This window comes from Platichthys flesus, chromosome 8, assembly GCF_949316205.1.
Source record: "Platichthys flesus chromosome 8, fPlaFle2.1, whole genome shotgun sequence".
Lineage (NCBI taxonomy): Eukaryota > Metazoa > Chordata > Actinopteri > Pleuronectiformes > Pleuronectidae > Platichthys > Platichthys flesus.
This window is the reverse complement of record NC_084952.1, coordinates 12,326,258-12,351,008: the sequence shown is the minus strand read 5'-3', so window position 1 is coordinate 12,351,008 and position 24,751 is coordinate 12,326,258. Positions and strand designations below refer to the sequence as shown.

At 42.8% G+C, this 24,751-nt stretch overlaps 2 protein-coding genes across 2 annotated transcripts; one reads left to right on the top strand and one right to left on the bottom strand.

Annotated features, from left to right (window-relative positions):
- The first annotated feature begins 670 nt into the window (after positions 1-670).
- Positions 671-22,060, top strand: slc43a1a (solute carrier family 43 member 1a). Its single transcript, XM_062393358.1, has 15 exons — positions 671-888; positions 6,687-6,855; positions 7,128-7,320; positions 8,330-8,385; positions 9,263-9,339; positions 15,498-15,590; positions 16,128-16,261; positions 16,371-16,498; positions 16,657-16,803; positions 16,911-16,946; positions 17,036-17,171; positions 17,319-17,448; positions 17,564-17,637; positions 17,720-17,843; positions 19,443-22,060. Exons 2-15 carry the CDS (start codon positions 6,699-6,701, stop codon positions 19,638-19,640), a joined length of 1,683 nt encoding a protein of 560 aa, XP_062249342.1. The 5' UTR covers positions 671-888; positions 6,687-6,698; the 3' UTR covers positions 19,641-22,060.
- Positions 22,061-22,162: 102 nt separating this feature from the next.
- On the bottom strand, positions 22,163-24,680 carry med19a (mediator complex subunit 19a). Its single transcript, XM_062393359.1, has 6 exons — positions 24,322-24,680; positions 23,773-23,895; positions 23,230-23,363; positions 22,962-23,058; positions 22,782-22,876; positions 22,163-22,584 (listed from the first exon to the last, which is right to left on the bottom strand). The coding sequence occupies exons 1-6, from the start codon at positions 24,536-24,538 to the stop codon at positions 22,519-22,521; spliced, it is 732 nt and encodes a 243-aa protein (XP_062249343.1). The 5' UTR covers positions 24,539-24,680; the 3' UTR covers positions 22,163-22,518.
- Positions 24,681-24,751: the final 71 nt, after the last annotated feature.

Below are 24,751 nucleotides of genomic sequence, written 5' to 3'. Positions count from 1 at the left end.
CACAGCCACCGTTGTCTTAGCAATTCAGGCTAATTTTCAACTAGCATCAATCACATGGTTTTATATGTTGGAAGTTCATCAACATGTATGATATAAGTTTGTGTACCTGATTCAATTTGTTTTGACACAACGGTTGATTAAGTTCAAAGCAAGACAATTTACTTTTACATGCAAAAAACACATTTTTGTGAAAAAACATACTTTCCACAGCACCAGCAGCAACTTCTCCTTCATGGCAAGGGGGGATGGGAGGGGCTTGAAAACATAATGGTCCACAAATCACGTTGGTCTTATAAACATAGACAATGCACACTGAACATCTGGTTATAAACTAGGTGAAATAACATACAAAATGTAACATGTAACTGCTGCTTGGTTTGTGACGAACAAACCTTTGTGCTGCAGCAGGATTTCTTATTGAAAGTGAGTCTACAGCTGGAGGCCCAGCCTCGGGGGGGGGGGGGGGGGGGGGGGGGGGGGTTATCATTTGCATTGAAGTGGCTGAAGAGGAGACATTCGTGTCTCCCAGTGAAACAGTGCAGCAGCAGCAGCAGCAGGGTGGTGACTTCTCTCCTCCCCTCAAGCCTCAGAAAGAGGGAGGGAACTATAAGTCAAATAAGGGGAAATGGGGGGAGTCTGTAGCAGAGAGAAATAGAGGTGTGGAGCCTAATACTACCAGTAAAGCTTCACCAGGAAGAAAGGACCAGCAAAGAGCGGAAAGAAAGGAGAAGAGGTTTAACTCGGGGGGAGGTTGATGGTCTCATTGACTGTTGGGGGGGGGAAACAGTCAGCTGAACGAGTACATTTTTATTCATCTTTTTCTTCCCCCTCTCACTTCAGCAAAACGCTTTTTAAAAGACATTGTTTTACTCTTCAACTACAAGTGAAGTAAGTAGCCTGATAAACTCACCTGAATACTCACTGTGTATCGTAACGAGTGTAACATTAGGTGTAGTAATAGTACGTTTATGAATGGGGATGCGTGAGAAGTGGCGGCATGAAGCAGAAGCAGGACAAACCGGCTACTGCCTCTCACACGTGGCACGGGAGAGAGAATGAGTCAACTTTTTACACCGTTTCAAAAACCCGGGAGTCGCCCACAGGCATGTGTGTGTGTGTGTACGTGTGAGTGTGTGTGTGTGTGCGTGCAGACCTGTGTGTGTGATAGTTGAACGTCTTTTTAACAGAGGAGATAAGTGTTGCTGTTCGACCTCCTAACAACCAGGATGCGGGGGTTGTTTCTGTTGCCATGTCTTTACAGTTGTTTCCTCTCATCATGTTTCACATTGGTTAAAGTCACTCAGCTGCAGTTTGTAAATTCAACGATGCGGCTCACCGCTGAGTTTGGAAAACACAGAGCTGGTGAAAGTCTTGTGTTTTTATTTACGTTTGTTTATTTTATATTTGTTTCCATTACGGCCACAAGCAGCAGCGCAGGATACGCTTACATCAGGGAGAGAAAAGACAGATGTGGCCTTCAGGAGCACATGTTAAAGACACAATTTATTTCAACCTATTATGAAAATGGCTACTTTAAACCTGTTTTTAAGAGACATTGTCAAAATGAATTCATATATCCAAAAGACAACATAAGGTTTTATTACAGAAATTGCACTCCTAGAAATAAACGCTGCACCGATCCATTATCGTGGCCGGGGATAAACCTGTATAGCCAATACATTCCACAGGCAACAATGAAGGCTCCAGTATAGTAAGTTGCTGGTTGGTTGGTAAGTTGATGTACAACTCTTCAATTTGATGATAAATTGACAGAATACGCCATTTGAGAAGAAAAGAAGCCCACAAGATAAATATACAATCCACTCATCTTTTAATATTATTTTCCAAAAATACTTTCACATTCACTGGTTTCTCAAAAATACTTCATTTACAGATAAGAGGGATTTTGAAATATTTATGTTTTTTTAGACACAATATAGGCCTTTTAAAATGCACCGCTACTGTCTGATGATTTAGTTCATTAATTTTCTTGCCACGGATTTTGTGAAGTACTTGCTTTACATAAGCGCTATAAAATATATTATTATTTTATAGACCTAACTATCTATTGAGACAGTAACCACTTGTTGAATTCATATTAAGAATTAATATGGAAAAGAGTTGTAGCCTTCAAAAGAAAAGCCCGTCAAAAAATGTTCAGCTGCTAATATTTTAGAATTAGCTGCTTTTATATGTTTTAATACACTAAAACCTTAATATATTTGAAGTCAGGCGAAATGATCAATATCTTGACCGTTTTGTTTATTATTTGCTGATTTTTAATTGAGTAGATAAAAAAATAAGCCTCTGGATTTAGAGGCTATCACTGGACACATGGAGGAATCTCAACATTTCGGACAGGCCTTGAACATGGCATCAGACAGGCCTCCCAAGGGCCAGTAACCGGAGCTGGAGGCTGAGGTCATGCAGGCGGGGGGACAGCTGCTGCCCGGGGCCAGGCAGGCAGGCAGCTCCAGGGGTGTCGTTATTATTATTTTGTTCGGGCCTCATTGGGGCAACAGAGGCTCCCAGAGCGTGAGGTTTGTTTTCTTGGAAACTGGTGAGAATAAAGAGTTTGGGCTGCGATCCTTTGTGTCGCACTGAGGTCGATAAACACGGCGGGTCAAGGTCACACACATCCCCGCGGGGAAAAAAGAGCAGGGCCGCATGTGGGAGCAGAAACAGCACAGTTAGACACAAAGACACATGATGCAGTCAGCGTGTCATGGTCTCTATCTCTAATGCTGACTCCCTAAGAGTAGAGCTACGTTTAATAGTTAAATATAGAACACATAACCTGGTCAACTATAAACACTCTGTATGGCCTGAACAGTTCAGTTAGTCATGATGGCAACATTGCATCATTCAGCGGCTGTGCTCAGGTATTTCAGGAAACAGCCTCCTTAAATGGTGTGGCTGCCAGTATGGACTTCCCTCTGCACACACACACATTCACAATATTACACAAAATATTTAAAGGTATTTTTACACAATTGTCCTTGAGTGCAGTGACCTCTCTGTACTCATCCAGAGTGCTGGGTTTTAGACCTAGCCTGTCCTAACCTAACCTAATATTACCTAAGCTAACCCAATTCTATCCTCCTCACCTACCCTAATTTTAACTTAACTTAACCCAACCTAATTCTAACAAAACATAACATAATTCATACCTGAACCCTAAAACCAATTTTGAACCTTCTAAGCTTTGAAAATGTAACAGTGACCAAGATGTCCTCGCTTCGAGATGTCAAACAGATGTGAAAATACACACACACACCAACACACATACACACACACTTCACAGTGTTGTAACAGTGGCTCGCAGGCCAACACTAAAAGCCTCATGTTTTAGCTTGTTGGCGAGTCTGTGTTGTGTGTTGACTCTCCTGCGTCACAACACCAGGAACTCTCCTCATTAACAACCAGAACCGGTAGTTAATATTTGACTGCCTGTTCACCACAGTGACAGCCGGCAGTTTCTGCGTGCCAGCGTTGGTACCAAGCAGCATGAGAATGGGTGATAAGTAGAAGTGGAGGCAGTGGACCAGGTCGTTGTGTTGGACTTATGTGTCATGAATCCGGGCACGTGGGTGTATAACCTGAGCTTCAGTACTCGCCCAGGAGCAAATTATACCTCGGTCTCTCCTGGTGCAGACACACAATGTCCCCGAGAGTGACGCGTTGCATTAACAACATTGTCTCCTCGTTGTGTGAGCGCTGACCAGCATGAGGGTCAAATGTGTAGTATTTGTTGTGTTGATACTCGTGGTCGGGCCACAGCAGAGTAAATCCGATCCATGTGACAGTAGCCTCTTGGCCTCTAATGAACTGTGTCCGTTCACACTGTGTTTTTCTTTTCTCCTGCACACACAAAACAAACAAGTCCTAGTTTCTTCAATGTTGTGCTCAGTTCGGAGACAATCTCTGCACTTGACATTGGAATTAACATTGAAATACATTAGACACAAAAGACTTTGGTTGAGATAGATAAAGCTCAGAGTTACTCAGGCATAACACCTAGTTTAAACAAGGAATAATTATTATATGGTGTAATCCGCTTTATTTATTGAATTTAATAGATTCGATGAAGACACATTTGTTTTCTTGATCAGCTCCTCTGGTCTCAGGGGTTGAATGCACTTATCGTAAGTTGACTGCCAATTTTTTTTTTAGAAAACATTACATAATTTTTTGAGCAAACACTTACCTTTGCTTACAGGTCAAACAATTAATTGAGAACAGAATTGTGTAAGTCATTAGTGTCACCCCACATCAGAGACACTCATACTCACACTGGTCGCCTCTCAACTGTGTGTAACAGGTCAATTTGTGTGTTAAACATCTTCTGAGCAGACTGCATGAGTTTCCTCGCTACGATGCCTCATTGTTGAGTTTTGGGGAGTCTTGTGTGAGTGTGAGTGCTGAGTGGGCTCTCATGGTGGGGTGTCAGTTACCACAGAAATCCCCCTTTTCAAACTCTCATTTTAGTACAAAGCAATTCACTGGGCCATGGATAATCGCATTACGCGCACCCCCCATGAACACATACGCAGGCTCATGGGCACACGCAGAGACAAATCTGTCCCATTAGATCTTCTCTGCTTCTCCGGTGCGACACACACACACACACACACACACAAAGGAGATGCCCTCATTAGGACCTACTGAAATTGTTTCCTTGACTGCGAGTGGCTGAGATTTTCCGCCCTCTCTTCCTTTCCACTTCTTCTCTGGTTGACCGCCAAACAGAATAGCTGGTTATATTTGGATATTTGCTTCATGCTTAGATGTTTTCCAGATGTGTGTGTGTGAGATCCCGTCACATGTCACAATGACCAGACGTGTACTGTGTGCGTGTGTGTACTTTGGAGGTGGTCACTACTAACATGACTTTATTTATTCAGTCGCGTCATCAGATTCCCTCCTCTGTTTTGTTTGTGTTTTGTACATAAAGGCTGAAACGTCACTTACATTTGACCCAGAGATAACAGCAAAGCTCTGGTTAAATGATGCTTAGAGACGCCTACAGACCTACGTGCTGGTGTTTTCAGACAGAAATGTATTTTAAATTATGATCCCTGTATCCTCTGGTCAAAAACAAGGGTGAAAGCGCCGCTCTATTGACAGCACATTTGGTCAACTGCTGACTCTAATGAAAAGCAAGGTGTCAGGTACTTAGCTGGGATTTACAAAACAGTATTTGGTCACACGGGTGGTCATTAGGCAAACAGACAGACATGTCTGCAGTGTCTCCACCGGGTCACTTCAGTGAAGCAAACATAATGAAATATCTCAGTTTTTTATTTCGCTGAAAGAAAGTGACCTTTCACAAGCCCCCTTCTGTGTGGGGCATCAGGACGTTTAACTCATTACCCACTGAACGCCAAACGAGTGGCTTTTCTTTAGGTTCAGGAAGTTGAAAGAGCTTTTTAGTGATGGTGGTCACGATTAGTCCAGCGTCAGTCACCTTTACTGTAATTTTGCTTTGATTGTATTGTATCACCTCCACCAAGGAGGAGGTTGTTATTTGTGTTGTTAGTAAGCCAATTACCATGAAACTCTGTGGAGTGTTGAGGGAGAGTACGTGTCAGGGAAGAACCCGCTAAAGTTTGATCTGGATCTGGATCTAGACCACCTGGATCAAGGTATTTATTATTTATAAAGATCTTTCTAAATAAAGACGAGTTTATGTTTGTCTGACAGATTTTTTTAATTGATGAAAAAAGAAGCCATGTGCAGTAATACAGATAATTGTGGATGTGATGCATTGAATTGAATGTAATCGAATTCGCCAGTGAAGATTCACAACTCCAGTGTAAAACTGCCAAAATGGCAACTAAATCCAAAGTGGTTGTGTTTATCAAAATGCTTTTAATTTTGATTAAAATTATTTTGATTTAGTAGATTCTCTTTCTCATGACAGAGTTCTAATTCCCACTGACTTGCCTCTAGAATTATATTGTCATCTGCCACCTTTTTCTCTTTCCTTCATTGTCACCCTTCCTCACTGGGCTCCTGATGGCATTGTACATGATGAACCTTTCTTTCATCTTCTGCAGTTCTTGTCTGCTCTCCCAGCGGAAAATCTACCAGCCGTTGGTCATTCATCTGTTGTGCCATTGCGGTCATTTCCGCGATTTACTGCACTGTTGAGTTTAGTTGTTTACTCAACAGTCAATTCAGATTTCAGATTCCGACAAGCTATGCAAAACCCATTTTAATGCACATGGGATATAAGCTTTTATGTAATTTATTCTTCCTTTGGTGACATACAGGAATAGCCTTGTAAGTTATCAAAGGAGCATTCTTCATTTAATGGAGCTGAATACCAAGAGGCATCCAGCTTGATCCTGGAGAACAAAATCTAGGTGCTCTGCATTGAAGATGTTGGACTCAAAATCAAGACCTTTCCCCTCCTCAGTTTCCTCACCCTGCTCTTTTTACAGCATCGTTATGCACATATTAACCGTGAGTCTGAAGTGACTTCGACCCAATCGGTGGTCATAGATTTCTTTGATCTTAGACAGTTGCAAAAGTGAAGATTTATACGATCGCAAGTGCTCGTGCCCTGCACAGAGCTGCTCACAGTTTTACTTTTTGTATCATACCACATAAAGACTTTCATCGATCCTTTGTGTCTTCACTTAATTCCGATCGTTACATTAACCTCCTCTCCCCTCCTCCAGAGAGCAGTCGCGATGATGAAGCCCACTCTACTCCAGGCCTACAGGAGGCGCTGGTGGATGGCTGTGACAGCAGTGATTGAAAACCTGCTGTGTTCTGCGGTGCTGCTGGGCTGGGGCTCCCTGCTCATCATGCTGAAGAGGGAAGGCTTCTACTCCCACCTGTGCTCAGGTAATAACTCAACACAATTGTTGAGACCTCCCTTAACAACATGATCATTATAATCTGTGTTAAAATGATCCAGTAGTTCACTTTGAAATTAGAAAATATTTAAAAGAAACAGTTTGTGCAGCAGAAATATGTCGAACCCCTTTGATTTAGTTTCCAACACATTGTAGGAACACCACAGTACTGAAGCACCGAGTCACAACATGTTTTAGATTTGTCTTTACACATTCATTACCCTCCTGTTTCTTATCAATCTTCCATCCTTGTTTCCACAGAGAACTCCTCAGGGCTTGTGTCTTCTGGTAACTTTTCTGACGCTGGGTTGGTTGAGTGGCTCAGCTGTGTGGACCAGGAGGAGAAGCTCAATCTGGGCTTCACCATTGGCTCATTCTTGCTCAGCGCCACCACCCTGCCGCTCGGTATCCTTATGGACAAGTTTGGGCCGCGCCCGATTCGCCTGGTGGGAAGGTAATCGTCTGTAATAAAAAATCAAAACATAATTTATAGAAGCAAGATAAATACATGCCTGTGGCTACTGCTGGAGAAAAAAAAATTAAATCATCATAGGCCAGGTCTATTGGTCTGTGTGTTCCAGACAACATGGACAAAGCCCGCTTACTTGAAAACTAACTGAATTAGTAAGAGACAGTGTGTTTGTCAACTTACACCGAGATATTATTTGAGTAGGGGGTCTTTCAGTGGGGCCCAGGACACATTCACAGACACACGGTTGAAGTAATATTTATGATGGTTTTTAATTTATCAGCATTCATATGTAGTTTGCTGTTAATAGAGATTAGCCCAAATGCCATTTGACCCTAAAACACCTACAGTGTGTTGAAACATTCAACTTGATGAAACTAACTAATCAGACTGTAAACAGGCGAACAGAGGACAGAGGCTCAGCTGTCTTCACCGGAAGCGCCAAAATATTGGTCGTTGCCCCAAGAGGCTAATTTGTTGTCGGATGAGACTTGGTCACAGACATTTGCAATTCTCTAGCTGGTCTCCCTGCTACGGTCCAACCACAAAATTAGCTGATAGTTCACATTCCTGGAGTGGGAGAACAGAGATGGTTAATCTTGTGTGAGAATGAGTCAATGTAGGTAGGGCTCTACATGGGGTGTGTTTTCACACTGTGTGTAGTAAGTAGATGTGGGTGTGGAAAAGGTCATACTTTCACATGAAACGATTACACTGCTAGAAATATAATCAAACATTTGCGATCTCTCAAATTCACAGTTCGAACCTCGATGACAGAATCTGTGCTGAGAGCTTTGATAAAGAGCTGAAAGCTGACAATAAAGGGAGACTGAGAGGTTAATCTGGAGATGCAGATGTAGCATTTGACGGTTTAATTCTCTGGCACACAAACAGCAATGTAACTGCAGTTTAGTGAACAGTTCTGGTAAACAGCTCATTCGAATTGTATAATAAAGTTTGCAGAGCTTGAAATGTTCTTGTGGTTTTGTTTCAGCTCGTGTTTCGGCCTGTCCTGTGCCCTGATGGCTTTGTCTGCCTACAACCCTGACGGTGAATACACCCCCACACACAAACATGTTATCAGTTAATCAACTGCAAACTGTGACACTAGATATCTGTAAAGCACAGCTGCTTAGTACTGTTTAGCTGTTGCAAGAATATGTATCTGCACATTGTGTAACAGCACAGTCTTTCTGCGCTGTGAAGCGCCACTGCTCGAGTGCGGACTGACAGGTGGAAATACTACAATAGTTCACCTCCTGAGGTCCTGTCTTACTTGAAGAGTACAAGGCCGACTGAGGGTCAAGAAGAGCAACATTCTCCATGTTAACATATGGTGCTGAGGATTTGGTTTCTTGAATTATGCAAAACATCGTTCACAGCAGAGACAGGAAAGCTCAGTTTGTGTCAGATCCAAGCAAATGAGTTTTGAAGGTTGAACTATTACATCAGGAATATTTGAAAATGTTGGTTATAGTGGAGACTTCACTGATAATTATCTGTAATGGCAGCCATGCACTTGTATGAAGGAATCTTAAACAATCATAATAAACTCTCCTGTTCCTGCACGGTGCCTGGAAATCTAATATTTTATTCCCTGTGGTGTCTTTATTGAGCCTTTCTACCTTCAGCTTCTTCCACTGTGTGTCTGTCAGATCGTCATCACCTCCTCATCCTACTGTACATACTTTTTGGGAAATGATGTACTTAAAAATGCAACTGCAGAAACATGCCAAAAACAAAGAAGATGACTACAAAACCAACAAATAAAAGAATTGTACAAAAAAAATCTTTGTTATCTTCTATTCTACTTAGTACTTTAATATACACAGTTTGGCTCTTGGTGAACAAGGTGGACACATTGTCTATCACACTTGTTTCTGAAAGGGTAATTGTCTCTTTAACTCTTCCTCATTTTCTTTTGCAGTTTTGTCAGCGCTCATCTTCTTGGCTCTGTCCCTGAACGGCTTTGGCGGCATCTGCCTGACCTTCACCTCGCTCACGGTGAGACACAAAAACCAACAGGAAAACATATCGAACCTGACAAACACAACATCACTGATACATGATGAGTCAATGGTCGGTTCCAGCTTTTATAAGATCCCTTTGGTTATTGGTGAACAGGCATGCAAGGTCATTTTCACGTTTCCTCTAGTTTTGATGGTTTAAGATGTCAAACGTAACAATTCTTCATTGAAAGGTCTAAAAACCACGATGTGATATATTTTGTTGACTTGCGTACTTACATTTTCTTAAATGGTTAAACCATTTTATTCAAGGTTACAGGATGTATCATTTTGGTTGCCATTTAATAGCGTTTTATCTGCTATGAGGGTTAGACTATGGAAGAGTGACTTTTAGCCGATCGGACAGTTTTTTCCTTCTACTGTTTGCATCCACTCATAATGGATCACGATTGCTGTTTAATACGTAAAAATGGATACGACTTTAATGAACAATCTCATCAGTGGACATGATTCACAAAAATGTTAATTTGTAATAGTGGTGAAGACAACGACTCCTGTGATGCCATGCTTCTTCCTTGACATCAACAAACTGGGTCCTTTGTTATTGTTTTGATTGAGTGACCCCTAGTGGCCAAAGATAACAGATTTGTTCGCGTTTCACTGCGACGTCTGTATTTTGCAGCAAGAAAATAAATCACTAAATATTTAAAAGTGATAGGGAAATACACTGGGCCCATGTGCACTGGGCCCATTAAAGAAGCACTGGAACCCGCAAAAAGAAGAGGGGGGAAAAAGCCTGTGGTTATATAACAGATATTCTGAGAATGTATGAATGTGCGTTTGTGTTCCTGGAACCACTGAGCAGAGAAGTTGTGGTAGTTGAGCTTCTCAGTGTATTTGGGTCCTCTGTTTGTCTCAGCTGAGGCAACAGTGTGTGTTGTGAGAGGGAGCTTGTGTTTATTTACCTTCTCTTCAGGCATATGTACTTGCGTGTGAAGTGTCAGCTGGTACCAGCATATTATTATCGTGTTTTATTGTTGTGTCCTGGGGAGTATTTAGGTTCTGCTGCTTGTCGGTGTGCACGGTATGTTAGCAGTGTTCCGTCTGAGCTGCACATGACTTCCCCCAGATGGAAAACTCTCATATCTGTGTTTCCACCAATGACGGCGCACAGCTGACCGCACACCCTCCCCGAGGCTCGGCCCACTCACCTCTATTCAAAACAATCAAGGCCACACTTTCTCCTCTGTTCCCTCTCGCTTACTTCCTCTTTCATTCATCCCTGCTTCCTGCTCGCTCCGTTCTGCGCAGCAGTTCATTGCAGACCCTTTCAACTCTGCATGACTGTGCACACGTGTAAATGTACAAACGTGTGCACGTGCTTATGTAAACACATGGAGACGAAACATGAAGCAGATGTCTAGATAGTGAATGTCCAAGCTGAGGGGTCATGTGTTTCATGCTGGGACAAATGCCCATCTCCTATGTAGCCTGAATTTGGAGAAAAGAAAAGCTAAAACACCTGTGTCTGTCTCGCTGTGGAGTAAAGGCCATTTTATACTTGGGCCTTGAATCAGTGCTGTGTGGATGGTGCAGGTACAGCAGCCTGAAGTGCACCTCTTTAGAAATGTAACTGTAAGTTTGAGTGAAGCAGACCAGACCAGCAAAAAAAAAAAAAAAAAGGTTTATTCATACCAAACACATGCACAGACATGCACAACACACCCATGCAATGGCAGGCAAATTCAACCTCTGCATTTAACCCATCTGTGTGCAGTACACACAGAGCAGAGAGCGACCATGTACGGCGCTCGGGGAGCAGATGTTGGGGGAGTAAGGTGCCTTGCTCAGGGGCACCAGACAGGATAGGGAGACTCTTGGATTTTTGGACAGATCAATCCAGGTTCGTCTTTTGTTGTTTCTCCGTGGAGTTGAACCAGAGACAAACCAGAGACCTTCTCTGCCCATAGTCCAAGTTTCTGCCACTAGTCCACTTGAGAAGTCTCGTCCATGTCTCAAACTCAAAACTATTCTGCATCAGGTCATACACATCCTCTCCTCGCTACTGTTGGCCAGTGTTGCCATAGTTACTTTGAAAAAGTAACTTAGTTACTTTACAAGTTACTTGATTTTAAAAGTAACTAAGTTAGATTACAAGTTACTTGATTTTAAAAGTAACTAAGTTAGATTACAAGTTACTTTATTAGTTACATGCAGCAGCTGCTGACAACACCCATGCCGCCTCAACATGAAAATGACAACTTTATTAGACACCGCCGAAGCCCCCCCCCCCCCCCCCACCCCCCCCCCAACAAGCACTGCAGTGCTTGTTGTTGGTGTATTTGCAGAATGTATTTGCAGAATGACAAAGACACATTTGTGTACAAGTGTAAAAGCTCCCAAGGACACAGGCTCAGGCTACAGCGTGGGCTCTTAACTTAGGTCAAATTGATATTGAGCAAACTCAACTTTGCCCCATATCTTACTGAAGCTAATGAGAAATGGCTGAAATGGCTGTTTTTTACATGAGGGGACAATTTTTGGATGGATACACTTGTCAGTATTCATGTATTATTGGCACATATACATAAACCCATCTGAGAAATGTTAGAGCCCCCCCCCCCCCCCCTTATCCCTGTATGACCCGTGTTTCTCTTTCTAATTACGTTTGTTGTGCCGTCAAGGACTGACCTCCACACTGTTGTTTGTTGTTCTGAAGAGCGAATGACGATACAGACTCTCTCTGACACACACACACACACACACACACACACACACACACACACACACACAAAACCCCATCATGATTTAAACCATGTGCTTCAGAGGAACAGCTCATAATAGATTATAAAGCAGTTTCTGTTTAAGGCAAGAAGAGCGCTTCAGTTGTTAGTTTCAAAATGGAGGAACCAACCGACTGATTAAGAGATATGATACATGACTATTCATCAAATACAATAAGTAGACACGTGAACATTATCTGATGAGAAATTATTTTAGTATTAAAAAGATAAGGAAAGTTTTGAACACCATTGATGTAATAATATTACTGTACCAGATCTCCTTGATCGACAGAGACCATTTGGTCTTGTTAACTGTGTATTGTGCTAATATATCTATTAGGTCACTTATTAAACAAACGTTATCAAATTGGCCAAGGGCTCGTAAGAGGTGTTTTGTTTGAAGATTGAATTGTAAGAAATAGTAAACTAGGTTTTCAGTAGGGCACAAAACTTATCTCACAACTTTTTAAGATAATGCATGTTTGTCTGGACCTTTGTCAAAATGTAATGGGTTCTTTCTTTCTCCCTTGTCCTTCCTCTAAGTTCCGTGGAAATCCATTTCGTAGTTTTTTCCGTAATCCTGCTGACAAACAAAAGGCCAGGCGCAAAAAAAACACAACCCCAATTAATTAAACCAATTTACCGTACAACTGTGTATTTAGAGGCTCCGCTGCTTCAGGTGTTCAGGACTTGATTGTGTTTTTAGTGACAGTGTATCAGAGTGTATGACCTTAAAGTGTGTCTGAAATTATCTAATAAGTTATGTCTTTGTGAATGTACACAGTTGGTACATGTATAAGTAAAATAAACCTAAATATAAAGCTCATGTATATTTGAGATGAAAGGAAATTGAGAGAAATGGAAAAAAGCTAAAATTATCCATATAAGTACTTTACAGTTTTTTAAGGTTGCATCCTTCACGGTGACACTGTAAGTAGATGAAAGTTTGAGGTTTGCTTTGCAGCTCGTTATTGACCCCTTTCGTTTTTTCCCCTACATCATTTAAAACTGCTAAAAAAATTAAGTAATTAGTTTAGGCTGATCTCCTGCATCATTAACCATTCTGAACACACCCATGTGATTAAGAAGTTCATCCGAGGGCACGCTTGCGTAACATGAGGAGGCGGGACTGAGGATGCGCCCCCCCTGCCTTTTACAGTAACAGATGTGTGAATGCCCTTCAACGGCTTCAACTGCAGGCAGAGTCCTGCTGGTGGCTGGTTCCTCATTCCACATATGAGAGCTTCTATGAAATCTGGCCAATGTAACAGTGATTAAAAAAATCCCTGGGCTGATGCTATTGAACATGTTATCTCAAGACTGCCACAAGAGCATTTATTCAAATTTGGCAAAAAATATTACTTTTGTTGTTCACAGATTTCATGATTAGATTTGAGTGGTCAAAAGGTCAAGTTGGCCTCATAAACCTTATTACTGGACAGTGCCAATGCTGTGATGAAAAAAGATTTGACCCGTTCGGTTAGAAGCTGAGGAACAGAGGAGAAGCCGACTCTAATCAGCTGCGGTTTAGTGTTTCCTGCTGGGTGCTCTGCTGAGAGAGGAGCTGCAGCTGTGGCTCGAGGAGATCAGTCAAACGGAAAAAAAGTAGCTCCCACTACGTCTCCCATTCATCGTCATCATATATATATACCTCGCTCCTTCCTTTTCACTTTTATTCCACTTACCCTACTTGCATCTGCCTCTCAACCAGTTCAGAGCTCCATAAAAAATGCAGTGCTCATTAAGTCTTAATTAGACTCGGTGCCAAAGTCTTACAACACCCGAGTGAGTGAGCACAGCACGAGTCGAGCCGGGACTTATTAGTCGTGACAAGTGAACAGGCAAAGCTCCGTCTCTGTGTGACTTTCTGACACCGGTTGACCCTCGTGTGCCTCCACGTGGTCATGGGTTTGCGTCCCCGTCCCCCTGGCAGCGCGGGCATGCACGACATGTGCTGCAAGGTCCTGTGTGAAACCCATTTTATGAGAACTGCCAGAACACAGTGCTGCTGGCACATGTACCGACACATGTACACGCACACATTTCAGGCCTTTTCTCACCCTCCTCCTCACACACAAATCTCAACTTGACGTTTATCGCTTCTGAAAGCAAACATCACTTCAATGACATCTCACATGGAGGGAATATCTTTGCTTTAACATTAGTAAGAGATGCAAACTCCCCTGTGTGCTCAGAGGGCCCTCGCCTGCATTCCACAAACCTGTGCCGCCCCAGAGTCCCGGTGCTGCAGGTCTCATGGCCACAGACGGGCTGTGAAGTCTCTCAATTCTCAGAAGCACTGAATGAGGATGGGTGTTCTCGACTATGTTTTCCTTCAATCACTCAGACAGTCTGGCTCTTCCTTGAAACATCCTCAGGAAAGACTTCTCATTTTTCCTGTTTACCTGCCAACCACATTGTTGTGTCAGCTCTCAAAGTGACCTCTCACTTTCCTGTACTATTCACCTATAGACCTTAGTCTGCTATAGGGTAAGACAAGTCAATAATATAAATACATGTATCTATATATGCATATACACTAACACTATGATGTACATAGTAAATGTGTAACATAAGTTTAGCCGACACCAGCAGAAGTTCGGGAAACCATGGTCTGTGTGTTAAAGGGGGAATTGTGAGCGTCTCATGCAGCCGACTTAAAATCCCACACATGTGATTTTTTAATCATGACTGACCCATTTAAAAGTCTAATCAAAGGACACTGAGTGAGCTGTCAGCACAATAGGTCATTGTTGTGTTGTTAAGCTCCTTACTACTGTAAATAGGTTGATCTAATATATGATGTATCAGTGCCTGGTGCCCGCCACCTCGTCCCCTTCGCCGTGTCTCATGCACTGGGTCTGAAGAGCCCTGTGAAGTTTACCAAGAGCCTGCTGTAGGTCGGTTTCTGCATGTTTAAGCCTAGCTCAAAGAATTAGTTGAAACTGCAAAGAAAAGAAAGAGCATGAGTGAGTGTGTGTGTGTGTGTGTGTGTGAGGATGGCTTAGTCTTTGTCTGAACTATGGGGTCAGCACCCAAACTGGGTCATGACTCTGTTTCTTGTTTCCCATGACATGGAAACTAATATTTTTTTAATGAGTCTGCTCTGCGGGGAGAGAGAGGTGTTACTGGGTGCAAACTCTGGAGGCAGGGCAGGTCACTCACAGTCTTCAATTAAGAGAGAGCAGCTCTACAGGGCTCAATCACACAAAGCAGCTGTCTGCCCCCTGCTGGTCACAACAAGACACTCTTACTCTAAATCATCATGGACTCTGGATCAAGCACACAGGCTTGACGTTTTTTTGGTGGAGGCATAAATCAACTTATTTAGGTATTCAGTGTGATGACCTGTATGTATTGTGTGGATTTACATTTAATCGTTTCTCATGTCTCGTCTCTTTTGTCCCTGCAGCTCCCCAACATGTTTGGTGCCCTGAGCTCCACCATCATGTCTCTGATGATCGGCTCCTATGCTTCATCGGCTGTCACCTTCCCTGTAGTCAGGGTAACTTAAACATTTATTGTTATACTGAAGCAGTAACAACTATCTGGTGAACATAGCTGAGTATTTCCCAGAGTCAGATATTTGCCGAAACAGATACAAATAATGTTGTTCTGCGTCGGCTAAATGTCTTAATGAGCAACTGTGACAGTAACAAAGATAGAATATTAAGTAAATATTGTGTTAATTGTTCTTTTTGTGGCCCCTAAGTCACAAATCATATCAGTTAATGAAGCTTCTGAAGTAAATGCAATTTACCTAAAAAAGTCTTATTTTCACAAACAATGTGCGCTTTGCCAAAAACATTTGAAGTAAATTTTCAACCAAAAGACACAAAATTCTAAATGTAGAATTCTCCTTTCAGGATAAAAAAAATTCATTAGAAACTCTCCAATAATCATTTCCAAAATATGTATTTATCCTCTCTTAAGTTCACATCAAGATTACTTCTAGATGAAATATTCTGTATGAATTGAGTCCACACAGTGGTGAGACAAAGATTAAGGTCTGTCTCTTTGTCTCGCTCCTGTTTCTACGCAGCTGATCTACGATGCAGGCGTGTCCTTCCAGGTGATCATGTGGACGTGGGCCGGTCTTGCTGGAGGCGTCTGTCTCAACTGTTTCCTAAACTGGCCTGTAGAGGGTTTCCCGACACCTGAAGAGGTGGACTACAGGTTAGTTAGACCAAGCCAGTCTGTTCCCTCATCACATCTCAGGGATCAGAGGTCACATACGTGTTAATCAGGACCAAAACCCTCTAACCCTGATGTTTGCATTTAACAGTAAGATCCTCACTATGAAAGAGCTGCCGTCATCGGACGAGAAGATGGCATCAGAGACACATAAGCAGAAAAACGGAGACGTGCAACACTCCACAGAGAAGCTGTCTAATGGTCCTGACGCTGCACCCAGTAAGTCAGCAAACAAACACTCAGATGAGTAATTGTGACAGGTTGACAGACTAGATTTCCCTCAGTTTTTGCCATTAATCTCTATTAAGCAGATGCATTCTTTAATCGAGCTGTAACTTTTCCATGACATAAAATTGGAATTCTCCTCCTCTCTTGAGATACTGTTCCGTTCCGCCGGTCCGTGTTCTCTCCCATCTTCCTGTGGAGTTTGGTCACCATGGGAATGTCCCAGTTAAGGATCATCTTCTTCATGGGGGCGATGAACAAAATGCTGGAGTTCGTGGTCATGCATGGTGAAGAGAATCGTGAGTGTCAAACCCTCAACCAGCGCCCCAGCAAACACTTTATTTATTGTACTTTGTTAATAACCGTGATGGAATATTGACAGAATCTATCTCTCTTTATATTTCAGCTTCTGAGAAGCTGGCTTTGGAAGCAGAAACAAATGGTGAGCAGTGTAATGATGTGGCTTGAAATCCTGTACTTTGTGTCACTTGTCTGGTAAATCTGACATTTTTCTTATTCTATTTCCCTCAGTGGGTTTCTACTCTTCCATCTTCGGCACACTGCAGCTGCTGTGTCTTCTCACATGTCCTCTCATTGGTTACATCATGGACTGGAAGATGAAGAAGTGTGAAAAGGAGCCGACCGCTTTCTCAGGCACAGAGCACAGGTACATCCAGTGTCAAGATATGTCCAGGAAACCATCTTTATAAAGATGATATACAGACAGTCGTGGCCTTTTGATGAAATATTGTGAACATCAATGTAAAGTTTAAATGTGAGTGTGGTGATGATGTAGCCGATTTGCCCTCATCAGAGAGACCAGTGAAACCAAGAGTGACCGTAAGATTCAGAAAGTGACCAACGCCATGAGAGCCTTCGTCCTCACCAACGTGCTGCTCATCGCCTTCGGGTGCTGCTGCCTCATAGACAACCTGCCTCTGCAGGTAGAACACGCACACACACACGTCACAGCAGCAAAGGAACAAGTAAATAAGTACAGAACAAAAAGTCCCAACACTCAGATACAGTGATTTTTTGTTTTGTTTTGTTCCTCTTTAGATTTTGACCTTCATCCTCCACACCATGGTCCGAGGCTTCATCCACTCCTGCTGCGGAGGCCTTTACGCTGCCGTGTGAGTGCTTATATAAATAATACTGATGCACTTTCGCCTGTTGTTTCAAACTCTCTGTAACCACCCGCCATCTCTCCCACAGCTACCCGTCCAACCACTTCGGCACCCTGACAGGCCTCCAGTCCATGATCAGCGCCGTGATCGCTCTGCTGCAGCAGCCGCTCTTCATGGCCATGGTCGGACCCCTGAAAGGAGACCCCTACTGGGTGAGGACAGACTCTTATTAACTATTATTATCACATTATTACATACACATACATTGTAATTACATTACATGTCATTTAGCTGACGCTTTTGTCCAAACGACTTACATTTGAGAACCCATTTAGGGGTTCAGTTAGCCTGGATGCCAGATGAACTTAGCCCCGCCCACAACATTTGAGGTCGGGAAGTTCGGTCTGGAGTCGCTCCATGGGGAGAAATTCTGCCCGACCGGCGCTTGGCTGTTCACACCGGACACTGAAGCGACGCTGAACCGCCGGGCAGCGCTAATAATATCACCCGTTGATCCAGTAGATTAAAAGCATAGACTTACTTGTTGCTCCAACAACAGCAACAGCGTCCCAACATTTGTCTTTCTTGGTGTTGTCTTTATACAACATGTTCCGAGGATCATACAACTCACTGTACTTCTCCACTTCAATTATTAATTTAATGTCATCCATGTTGAAGAACTTCGCTGTTTGCTCCGTTAAATGTCGGGTGTCGAGGGTAAATTACGTATTCTCCACTCAAGCCTATGTGGACTATACGTAGCCCCCCTCTCTCTCTCTTGTTATCTGTATCACTGCTTGTGTGGCTGTAGTGGATGGGCAGAGGGGGACATTTAATAATGTCATTGGTCAAATTAAAACTCCAGAAGGGGACTTCAAAGTATGGGATGCATATTTGATCATTTATATCATATAAAATATGTCATCAATCGTTTTTCAGTGTGTTTCCTGGTGCGATACACTCGCGTCAAGCGCAAAAAATAGACTCAACGCCGAAACGATCGCTGCACGGAGCGAGGCAGCCGTGGCGCAGCGCGGTGCTACAGCCTCCGGTGTGACCCGCACAAAGTTTTAACATGGGAGTGGATGGGAGCCAGCTGTTATTTAAGGCTTGGCGCTGTTGTTGAGAGATGTTGAGAGTGTCCGGTGTGAACCCGGGTTAGTAAATAACTCACAATGCGTTGCTTAACATACGTCACATACTACGTTGCTCTGATTGGTTGTAGGTCTATCCAATTGAGCGAAGAGGAATTTTATTTCCTGGTTCGGTTGAAACACGCCCCATAATCACAGCCCAATGGAGCGGTCTCAGACTCACATTCTGACTAGAATTGTGAGGCTGACAACGTCAGGCTAGGGTTCAGTATCTTGCCAAGGACACTTCGGCATGCAGATAGGAAAGAGTGGGGATTGAACCGGCAACATGGTTGGACAACGCCCACTCTACGGGCGGGGTGGCCTAGGGGGTATAATGTGAGAGTATAGATGTTGAGAGTGTCAGTCTGTAGGTTTTGGGAATCCACTGACTTTTCCTCTGGCGCTACAACCAGCTTTATATAGACATCTGTTAAAGAAATTCTGTTTGCCCCAAGAAAATTGTCTGGGGAGCCTCTCACTTTGCATCCAGCTGTAGCATCAGGGAAATTTCAGTTGATAAAATACCTGCAAAACTCACTCTGTGTTTATTGCCAATTAGAAAATGAATATGAGTCAACATGAATCAAATCCAGCCCCTGTTCCAATATTTAATTAAAAGGTCTGGGGAGATGTGTGACTGTAACGCTCCATCTGTGTCGTCCACCTGTCCTCCAGATCAACCTCAGTCTGCTGATCGCCTCACTGACCGGCTTCCTGTTGCCCGGTTACCTGTTCTACCACCGCAGACAGCTGCTGAGGGAAAAGGAGGCCAGAGACAAGCTGGCCGGCGAGCAGGAGACGCAGGCGCTCAACCACAGCGAGGCCAACGGCTTCAAGCCCCACACCAACGGCCTCGCTGCCAACGTGGCCTAAATGACATACGAGCCGAGGAGTGGGCGAGATGTGGGATTGATTTTTCTATGCGCCCATCAGATGGAGATCCGGCGATGTATTAATCCGAATGCATATAGTTGGACATTGTTTATTTTTCGCGTGGCGATTGGTGGTGAAAATTTCACTCCGCACAACAAACCGTATCGTAGGTCAAACAGAGCCCACCGCCCAGCCCGCCCACTTGGAGTTCCGCTTCTAAATTCTTTGTGATTTAGGGAGAAGTCGTGTCATCATCCTGTGTTGCTGTTTATTTATTCTAGTTGAGGTCAAAGAGCCAAATTGGTGTGATTTAAAGCCTGGGATGTCACTCGCACGCACAGACATGCGCACAAGTCCTTGTGTATCCACTGCCTGTCATACCACACACAACACGGTACTTGAAAAGCTGTTTAACAGACGCCGGAGATAATCATCAGAATCCTCGCTAACACCAAAGACAGCGTAATGACAATAAGAACGTTACACTTTGTAGTTCAGTATTGTTTGAGATGTGTGCTTTGTGAAGCAAACGTTTAATAGTGTTGTTTCTACTGTAAACCAGCTCAGCAAAAGCTTTAATCAGACACCAGACACTATGAGAAGCTACGAAGGAAAATTGAAAGCATAAGAAAATATGAATACTTGACCTTAAGTATGTATAAAGAGGGTTTTAGGAGTACATTCAGAGCCTAGTTAGTCGCACAGATGCGCACAAATAGGCTGGTTGTAGAGACGCATATCTACCTCCTCTATTTCCTGTTTCTGTACCGTCTCTCTGCAGCCGACTCCTGTACCTGTCCATCATTTATTGTTTTTTAAGTAGGAAATATTAAACCTTTAAATGTCAAACGACCCAAACAACAAATTTAATCAGTGCACAATTGTATCCTTGTGTATAAATGAACATCAGCCCTTGCATTTCAGAAGAAAAAAAAGTGTATTTTTTAAAATGGACACGTTTGTCAGTGTTGTTTAACACTTGTACTGCTTTATGCACAGAAATGAAATAGTGTGTGTATAAATTATGTATTTAAGTGTCTTTTTATACTCTAGCTGCAGTAGCTTTAAAAAGGGAAGCGTTCGTTTCTTTATCAGCAAATGTTATTTTGTAGTGTGCTGATCATGGATGAAGCTCATGTGATTCACTTTGTATTCTGCTTTTTGCGTTTTTGTATCATTTTGATTATGGAGCAAAAACAAAACAAAAATACTTCAAAGATTCTGTTTTTGTTCCATTACATCATCCCTCTCTCATAAACACACACAGACACACACATACACATATATATATAAATATATAAATATATATACATAAACACACACACACATATTAACCAATGGCAGGGGAGACATTGGCTGTGATGGTGACTTCAGTTCTGAATCACATGATAAATACACATTGTTGTTTCAGTCTCCACCTGCAGATGTGATCACACAATGTACTGTATGTTTGCTGTACCTGTTTGTTCTGCACTCTGCAGATGTGGATTTATGAAATCATTTATAATGTATACTTTTGACTTTTTTTTTACTCCATTGCAGAGTGAAGACAGCTTTAGTAGATTTCTTTATCTTGTTGTTTGACGCATTTCTTTTCTGCTTTCCAGTTCGACGTGGAAACAAAGTAGTTATTTTTCACCCAGAGGACAAACAATACCGTTTCAAAGTTTCAGCTCTGTGCCTTTATTCCTGACTTTATCGCATAGCGAGTGCGAGATTCATTTCTGTGCCAAACGTAAACCAAAGCCATGATTAGAGACTGTAAAGCTTGTTTTTAGTACAGTTCTATTCCTCAGGAGAACACACAAACAGAACCGTAGTCCTGCAGTTAACACCAGTCCTGTCGTAATGTTTGGTTTTTGTAGATTTTTCACGTCAGCGGCTGGAGTTTGTGCTGTTGAGTATAAAAAACTGATGAGTACATTTCATACACTGTTGAAAAGATTTTCCAGTTTGGCTTATGTCAAGACTTTTTCACATTACAGTATTTAATGCTGAGACCCGTATACCATCTATTCCAGCAGCAACTATGTGACCTCTTTGTACCTGTATGATGCCTTTAAACTGACTTTGGAGTAAGGAAGTGTCAGACCTCTGCTAATGCTTGCAGATTTCATGTTAATGTCACTCCATTGTACATATGGATTTGGAATAGGAACTTTGAGTGGTACCTACTTGAATTGCAATATGAAGTTAAGTTAAATTAACAACTCTCAACAGTCTCTCCAACATAATCAAACACCCTTTCTTTTATCTGTGTTTTAATACTTTACTGTATACACTGGCTGGCCTAATGGTCTGAACTCACCGTCAGAGTTGATGTGCTGGTATTTCTTGCTAAATGTACGCCTTTCTTTCCTGCTTTCAATCAATATATTCAGCTTGAGCATTTTTGAAAAATAAAAATATAAATGTAAATATCTAGTCTTGAGTTGCATTTTTTTGGACATCCACCAAGGCGACAAGGAGCCCCAGTCGTGGATCTTATTATGTATAACAACACAGTAACTCCAAATCCAAAATCCCCAAAAAGATGTCTTAAAAGGAGACACCAAAGTTTATTTGATTTTGGCATTACGCTCAAAAGATATCACAACAAAATCAAAATAGCGACATACATACAGCGCCCGCTCAATTCAAGGGGCTCATCAGCTTTTTTTTTTACACTGTTCTGTAACATGTCTTCCTCCCCTCACATCCACTCTGTCGCAGCTCCTTTTACTCTCACATCATACAACCGCTCGCATTCGTTAATTCATCCCCTCCTCTCGTTAACTCAATAATACAATTTATCTGTAAAATCCATGCCCTCATACAAAATGTACAGTCACACACTCACACACATTCAAACACAGGCATGCACACAGTGGGCTGCTGTCTATCTGAGGCTGTTGCTGTTGGGTTGTGATCCAGCGAGGCCGGGGTGGTCAGGACTGTGGCGGTTCTGGAGGGAGACAGAGAATCAGCAAAACACACATTATGGCTTTATTCCTGGTGGACATGTCAGGAGTTTCCCCTTCAGGAAAATAGAGTTGAGACATGGGTTTGCTGTGTCTAAGGTCAAGATAAAGGTCTCAGATGAACTCCTGATAACACCTTATTGGAAACTTGGTGAGTTAATGTGGTTCTAGATTTTCTTACCTTCTTCTTCTTCTTGTCTTTCTTCTTTTTCTTGCGGTCGGGATCGTCATCTCGCTTCTTCTTCTTCTTCTTGGGATCGGAGTCTGATGGAGTTTCTGTGGCGCCGAACAAAAGCAGGTCAGTGGCCTGAAACACGTTGCATTCCGCTGTGTTTGTGTAGAGGTGTGGATGGAGTCATACCTTGTGGTAGCGGGTCCTGTGGTCGATGATGCTTGTGCTTGTGCTTGCTCTTCTTCTTTGGAGGCTGTATGTGCATCAGTCTGTACTGTTCTGGGAGCTGGGGAAAATAAGCAGAAAAACAGCCATGTGAGTATTCAACTGAAAAACCTGAATATTTGATCTAAAAACAAACCATCATAATACAGTTTATAGTTACATTTACTGGTGTAAACACGCTGAAAATGTGTGGGGCTGGTATAAGTTTATGTTTATTGTGTTCTGTAAGTACCGGTCCTGTGTGTAGTCTGAAGCCTGTGAGGAGAGCGCCAGTTAGTGGACTGAAGGAGTTCCCACACACCGGAGGCTTATCAATCAGAGAGCGCAGCGAGCTGCCATCCTGAGTGCCAGGACAGTCGATCATACCTGCGGCACAGGAGAGGAAAGTGATGAGCAGTGGAAACACGACGATGAAGAAACTTTAAGCTGTGATCACAAACACTCAGTGTGGAGGTGTCTCAAATAAAAGCAGTGGGGGTGTTCGGGGTTCAATTCAACTGATGACATTTTTTGTGGCTTTTATGATGAGCACACAGATCAGATCTAAAGCACAACAATAGACTTACAGACCTGTCTCACATTTATGATAGATTTGTATAACTCAACAATTAGTTGACCCATTAAAGTTACAGGTCATTATAGACTTGTATACAGGATGTTATAGGAGAATGAGAAGAGCACAACATGTGATCCAACTCTGTCCTCTCCATCTCAACTGTGTTTATAGTCTGATGTGCAGCCGTGCTCCGTAACAGCGGCTTCTCTCTGGACCCACCTGGTAACTCTGGTAGAAAGTTGCTGAGCTTCTCCTTCACCTTCTTCCCGCAGAACTTGTTGTACGCGTGCTCCAGGTTGTAGTGCGTGATGAGGTTGGTGTTCCCCGTTAACTCGTTCCCCACTTAACACAGAGGTTCATGTCAGCACAGCGAACTCACACACTCATTGTAAGTCCCTGTGAGATAAGGTACTTCATCCCCATGGCTAAGCTAGGCTAGGCTAAGCTAGGCTAGGGGGGGGGGGCTACTGTCAGGTCAGGGGTGCTCAATCCTGTGATAGGAGCATTAACATGACATCTAACATTAAGAACACAAACGAGTGATAATACATGTGAATCTCATTTGGAAATATTGTAGTGTCACAGAAGCAATAAATAACATCATATCTGAGTGTGACAGGTAAGCTAACACCGTTAATTAGCTTCCGCTAGCGCTACCTAGCACTGTTTACAAACTGTTTAACAACCTTCAGCAGAAGCTCATTTTAAAAATAAAACATTAACTAACAAGACACACGGCATTCGTGCACTGTTGGATTTCAATTATACCTGGTAGCTCCCGCAGTAAGTAGAACGGCTCATTCATGGCTCCAGGCTTCCGCAGAGCAGGCCCCTCATCCCCGAGCTGTGGTGGCATCTGCCCCGACATGGAGACTTGGTTTTGCGGCAGAGGCGGTGGAGGTTTCCCCGGTCCGAAACCCAGAGAGGATCCAGGCGGTCCCTGAGCTTCATTTTGCCCGAACATCGTCGAAAACATTTCCGTCATATCTATCACGAACAGAACATTTATACGGAAAGAAAAAGCCGGTTCCCTCAAGCCCTTTGTTTCTTAGTCAGACTGAGGTTCCACCGTGAATCAGACCGAATCAACAACCAGACACTTCTTTGTATGCACCATATACCGTAATACCTCACATAGACGGTACCACAATGATTCTTGTATGGTGGCCTGCACGGATTTAATCACTGAGATCACAGA